At 46.4% G+C, this 6,000-nt stretch overlaps 1 protein-coding gene across 4 annotated transcripts in view; it reads left to right on the top strand.

Moving 5' to 3' along the window:
* Nucleotides 1-955: 955 nt before the first annotated feature.
* U2SURP (U2 snRNP associated SURP domain containing) overlaps nucleotides 956-6,000 on the top strand; it is a 103,630-nt gene continuing 98,585 nt past the window's right edge. Inside the window, exon 1 of one of the 4 annotated variants that reach the window (XM_020970905.2) lies at nucleotides 956-1,192. In XM_020970905.2, coding sequence (XP_020826564.1) covers nucleotides 1,148-1,192 — 45 coding nt within the window. In that variant the 5' untranslated portion in view covers nucleotides 956-1,147. Of the gene's footprint in view, nucleotides 1,193-2,515; nucleotides 2,667-6,000 lie in introns of those variants that run through there. The other 3 variants (XM_020970901.2, XM_020970902.2, XM_020970904.2) reach the window with 3 other exon arrangements.

The following is a 6,000-nucleotide window of genomic DNA, read 5'->3' as shown; positions in this document are numbered from 1 at the left end:
CTGCAGTTCCAGATGTCTGAAAAGCAGCTGGAGATGTAAGATGGGAGGTCAGCAGAGAGAAAGAGAGGAAAGGTAGATTAAGAAATCGTCAGCACCGAGGTAATTAAACCTCCGGGGTGCTGAGATGACCGAGTGGAGTACAGAGGGAGAGGAGAAGGGGTCTGAGTCTCAACTGAACAGCATTTGCTAAGCACCTTCGTGTGCGACGCTGGCGGGCGGGGGGGGGGGGGGGGTTTGCAAAAAGAATCCCTGACATTTAACATCACTTTCAGGGGGTGCAAAGCCCTTCACACCTATCATCTGCTTAGGATGACACCCAAGGGTTCTTGGCCTGGCATTCATGAACTTGTGTTTTCCCTCTCAATATTCTGATAAATGTCTTTCAACATAAATGGCTTCCTTTGCAGTCCTGCATATTTTATTTGATGCATTTCCAAATATTATTCTGACAAGGGAGTAGCTTCACCAGGCTGCCAGAGGAGTCTATGATACAAAAATTGCTGCAAAGAATGTGACTGTCCCCACTTTGCAGATGGGGGAACCGAGGCTCAGAGAAGTCAAGCAGTTTTTAAGTGATTAGGATTTGAACTCAGGCCTCCCGAAGCCTCTCGGCCTGTTATCCACGGGACCAAACTGCTTCTTGGGAGCTCGTAACGTCATAGACCCTTAGTCTTCTTCTGGCCCTTTCCTAAACCAGCCGTCGCTTTAATTCCCTTTAACTTCAAAGCCTAGAGAACGCCGTGGAAGGACGGAGCTCGGGGTCGCGTGCCCCCAACTCTGCCCACACTCCGGGATCGCCGCGGGAGGGCGCAGAAAGATGGGAACGTGTCCCACTCTCATTGCGCAGCGTCCATCCGAAGCGCGCGCACCTCGCCCCGCCTCATCCCGTCCCAGACGCGCGCCAATCGGCGTCCGGAAGGCGGGCTCAGGTGGCACGTGACGTCCGAGCGCCTTCCTCTTTCCCGGCCTGCGGGGGGGGGAGGGGGAAGTGAGGTACCTTTCGCAGCTCGCCGTCTTGGCTCGCTTCCTCGGCTATCGACTTCTCCTCCCTGCAGACGCCTCTGGCGGGCCCCTGACGGCGATCCGCACGCAAGGTCGGCGCTCGACTCGCTCCCGCTGCTGCCGCCGAGGAGGGGCAGGACGCAAGATGGCGGACAAAACGCCAGGCGGCTCGCAGAAATCCAGTTCAAAGGTGACTTCCGAGGGGGCTTCGTGTGCCAAGACGGGCGGGGTGTCCCTGGGCAGCGGGAGAGGACGAAGGCGGTGGGCGCTCGCCGCCGGGGTTCGGGCCGGCGGGGTAGGCTGGGCCAGGTGGGGGGCGGGGCGCTGCCGCGTCGTGGTGCGCAGACTGTGAGGCCTGAGCTCTCTCAGCAACCGGGCCCGGAGCCCTGGCAGGGGGGCGGCGGCCGCGCTGAGGGCTGGCGGGCCCGGGCGAGGGAGTGCGGCCTGTAGCGCCCGGGCCCGGGGTGGGGGTGAAGCGCCCGCCCGCCCTCAGCGCCGCCGCCGCCTCCCCTTGGCTAGAGGCCCGGGCTCCGAGAGCGGCGGGGTCAGCGTCCGGGGGACGCGGGAATCTCTCTTCCCAGGCCTTCCTGGGGCGCGGAGCCTGGCGGGCAGCCTCAGAGGACCTGCGAGCGGCGGAGCCGAGGTTCAGCCCCAGGCGGGCCGGGGAGCCTCCGGCCTGGGATGCCCCCTTCCTCCTTCACGGCCACGCTGGAGTTGGTTTTGCACGTGGGCCAATTAGCGAGACCGTTAGACCCTCCTCGGGGTGCCTTGCGGAGGATTGGCTTGGGAAGGCTGCCCTCTGACCTCCGGCGCCCCCCCCATGGGCGCTCTATGCGCCCCCCTCCCTAGGGTCGGGGTGGAGGGACCCGGGCGGCTCAGGGGAGGCCGCCGAGGCCCGGGGGTTGCGGCCAAGGTCACACAGGTAGAAAGGAGCAGAGCCTCTTCCTCCCTGGGTCTCTGACCTGCCCAGAGCCCGATCCCTTCTCCGTTTTCCCCTGGTATGCAGGAAACACTTGGTTTTTTATGAGCAGCGAATGCATGCTTAAGGAGAAGGGGGAAGAAAACATGCTTCTTAAAAACGCCTACTACGTGCTCTGCACTGTGTTGAGTTCTTTACAAATATTGCCTCTTTTTAAATAACGAACAATGTTGTTTCAGAGCATTGGGTTAGCGCCCAAGACCTGATCTTGGGCCAGGCTCTTTGATCGGTTCCCACAATGGTTTGGTTTTCTTGAAAAGGTGGTTAGATACTTGCTGCCATGAAGTATCCGTGAGGCATTTTGATGCCCTCAGAAGAAACTCCTTAAATGTTTTTTTAAGGATTCTAAACATACTTAAGCCCTCAAAAGAATTAACTAAGGTGTAAACAGTCATATAATGGAAATGGTGTCTCGTGGGTTTTCCATATTTTGTGAAGTAAAGTCTACTTTATTAAATGGATATGGTTTTCCATTTACAAAATTCTCTATCTTATCCCCTGTCTGGTGAATGACCCTATGGCATATGATTGTGAATGCTGGTCCTTCATTTAGAGAACCTCAGTCAAATGATCGTGGATGAAGAAAGAGTTGGAAGGGACTTTGAGTATCATTCTAGTCCAGCCTCTTCTTTTGAAGATGAGCAAGACAGGCCTAGAAAGACTCATCAACTTGCCTCGGTCACAAGTAAGTAAGTGGCTGAGGCAGGAATCAGTCCCAGACTTCAGATTCAGAGGGAGCTGTATTCTACTTGATTATTATCTCAGCACCCGTTTGCTTCTAAGGAAGAAAAAATGGTGTCATTGGTTTTTGGTTTTACTATCTCTGGCACTTACCTTACATCCCTGCTGTAATTCAGATTACATCTTTACAGTATTCCAGTAGTTTTAATGTAGTTTAAACCTGACATACTTTTCTAAATGTGATCTGGAACCTAATTCTAAATAAACAATTATCACAATATACTCTTAACCTTTGCTTTTTACTCTTGAATAAAGTGTATTCTAACATGAGGGTGGGGATTGAAGTCTCTGATGGGGTTGACCCTTTTTGCCTTTTGCTGTAATATGTAGAATTTCTAGTCCCGGGGTTTGGTATTCTTACCTGCTCATCTACTTCCTCTAAAGGAAGATTATAAGTGACTGCTTAAGATTTCCTTTTGTAGCCCATTTTCATGGCTGGTTCCTACCTTTACTTTGCCTGCTATGTCAGTAGAAAGTGGTAATTTCTAAAAACATTCAGCAGTGCTAAACGTCTTTCACTCTACTTTTGTGTGTGTGATGTTGACATTAAGGGGAAATTATTTAGGGATGCTACATTTCCCATATTTGTAGAAAATGGAGGAACAGTATGAATTGAAATAATTTTCTCTGCCACCTTGGGTAACTGCTTAACATGTGTTTCTATATGTGTGAAAACAGATGTTCTCCAAGTCCTTTCCATCTCTAATATTCTCTGATTTTATGTTGATATAGCATGGTTTACCCTGAAAATTGTATAGTGATATGCATGAGCCATCAGGTCCTCCTTTGATCTTTTCTTTTGTGTATCATCAGGCTACACTTGCGCTTGCTGTTTCTTGTCTTTACCCTTTAGCAGAATCTGAAGAGGACAGCAGGTCTTAGCTTTGGGCTGTCTCCTTCCAGAAGATGCCCAGATCTACATATTTAGCCTTCCCAGAGCTGCTCTTCCAGGTCATCTGATGCCTATTAGACATTTCTAAGGGGACATCTCGAACTTAACACATTTAAAACAAAGCCCATTATTTTTCACCTAAATCCACCTACCTCCCTTCTGAACAAAAATACAAAAGTATTTATACAAAAATATTTCTGTCAAGGTTAACACTGTTCTTCTGTTCTCTCAGGCTCTTTAACCTTGGTGTCATCCTTAGCTCCTCACTCTCATACCATATACCCTGTCAGTCTCTTCATCATGTCATTTCGGGCTCCACAGCACCTCCTCTGTCTGTCCCCTTTTTTCTACTTACATAATCACTGCCTTAGCCAAGGTTTTCATCACTTCTTTCCTGAATTGTTGTAGACTCCTAATTGCTGTCCCTACATGAGGTCTCCCCTCTCCATACCGCTACCAGAGTGATATTCCTGACCATGTCGTTCCTCTACTCAGTAAAGTGGCTCCAGAGATTCTCTTCTGTGGCATTTAAAGCCATTCACAAACCTCTCCCTATCTGCCTTTCTAACTTTTATATATTACTCCCTTTTATGCTCTCTGTGTAGTCGTTGCTTTTCTTTACAAAGGACACTCCATCTCCTGCCTCCATTATTTTGCAGTAGGCTGTCCCCTTTCCCTGGGGTATACTTCTACCTCACCACCACCTCTTAGAATTTCTAGTTTCCTTCAAAACTTAGTTTAATGCTACCTTGTTCATGGAACCTCTTTTATTCTCAGACACATGCACACATGCGAGCATACATGCACAGTTTATAGAATGTAAAGTCTTTTGAGGGCTATTTTGTATTTTATCTCCTGCCCTTGCACTGCTTATCGATCGATGGTAGTGGGTTTGGATGTTTAGAAAGTTGTAAATATTTAGAGTATTACTGTCTTCTTCAGAATTGAATTTGCAAAATGCAACAGCTTAGTGATCGTTGAAACATGGTGAGTAGCTCTTTGGTTCCTTATTCTGCTTAAGCAAGGTGAAAAATGTGTATTAGTTTTTGTTCATGTTGGCCCTTGCTTTGATTGAAGTGTTTATATGTTGAGTGGACTGAGAATGCTTCATTGGGGTCTTTGAAGCTGATTGCTCTTTTCGTATCCTCACTAAAAGTTGGAGGGGAAGGAACAAAAGATACTGGAGGCTCCTATGGAACTACTGATACTCACTTTTTAAAGATTGATGGAAATAGTTTATTTCCTGTATTTTGAAAACAAGGACCCACTTTAGCCACAAGATACTTTGTATGTTTTGCAATTGCGGATTTACGAAGTTCACAAAGGCGACAAATAACGCATAATGTTCCTTTTTCAAAACTAGAGCAACAGAAAAACCCTTGAAGAGCAGGTTCTTCATACGTTGTCAGGCTTCAGTCTGAGTTTAGTTTAGCATTTAATATAAATTCAGTAGTACATGTAAGAAGTGTTTGATACGTAATAATCACTTAATGCTTTTCAGTGTTTCCTTTTGCTTGAAGATATTGATAACAGAATTTTTTAGGAGAAACAACTAAGCTTTTTAGTCGCGACATTCTCTGTAGTAATGGACATTCTTAACCATATAACATGTTTGACAGCTCCAGGATACTTCAGGCTCCTCTGATGCTGCTGCTTTGAGTTCAAGTTGTATTGTCTGCTGTTCCAGTATTAGAGCTTTTACCACTGGTATAGAGCCTATGCTTTTGTTGAAGACTGGATTATGTCTTCTAACTGGTCTTGTTATTCTTAGACTGACTACAGGTCTTTGTTCCTATTGCTGCTTCTTTTTTTTTTTCCTATTGCTTCTTCTAGAAAGTATTCGACTTTCTCTTCTCTATAACATGTGTTAGAAAATGAGGGAGAGGGCTCATAGGTTAGTGTGTGTAAGATAATACACCAGAAGAACAGCCATTTTGGAAAAATATTGTTTGTGGTGTTAGGACAAATGAAAACAAATTAGTGCCACAGATTGTTACCTTTATTAATGTTGCATTCATTTGTTCATAAAGCAATTACTTGTGTTTTATTTAACTGTTGCCATCCTTCTTGTGGATTGTAGATTCCATTTGGGAAGTATCATAACTAAACATTTGGTGCTTTGCACAGCAAGTCCTTAATAAATTGTTGAGTTGAATCATTGTGTTCAAAAGCACTGTTGGATCCTCCAGGGACGTATTAAGCCAATTAAGACAAGGCCCTTTCCCTAATGAATTTATATTCTAGCAAGGGAGTTATAACAAATACAAACATATCATGCTGATATATGTATACATGTACATGTATGCATACATACACAAAATTCAAGGGCAGAATAGAATATAATAAAAGTTAAGAAGAGTGTGCTGTGTAAAATGGGAGAAAGGAA

This window comes from Phascolarctos cinereus, unplaced genomic scaffold (genome assembly GCF_003287225.1).
Source record: "Phascolarctos cinereus isolate Bilbo 61053 unplaced genomic scaffold, phaCin_HiC Scaffold_7;HRSCAF=346, whole genome shotgun sequence".
Classification (NCBI taxonomy): domain Eukaryota; kingdom Metazoa; phylum Chordata; class Mammalia; order Diprotodontia; family Phascolarctidae; genus Phascolarctos; species Phascolarctos cinereus.
The sequence above is the reverse complement of the archived record's forward strand: the minus strand, read 5'-3'. Positions and strand labels throughout refer to the sequence as shown.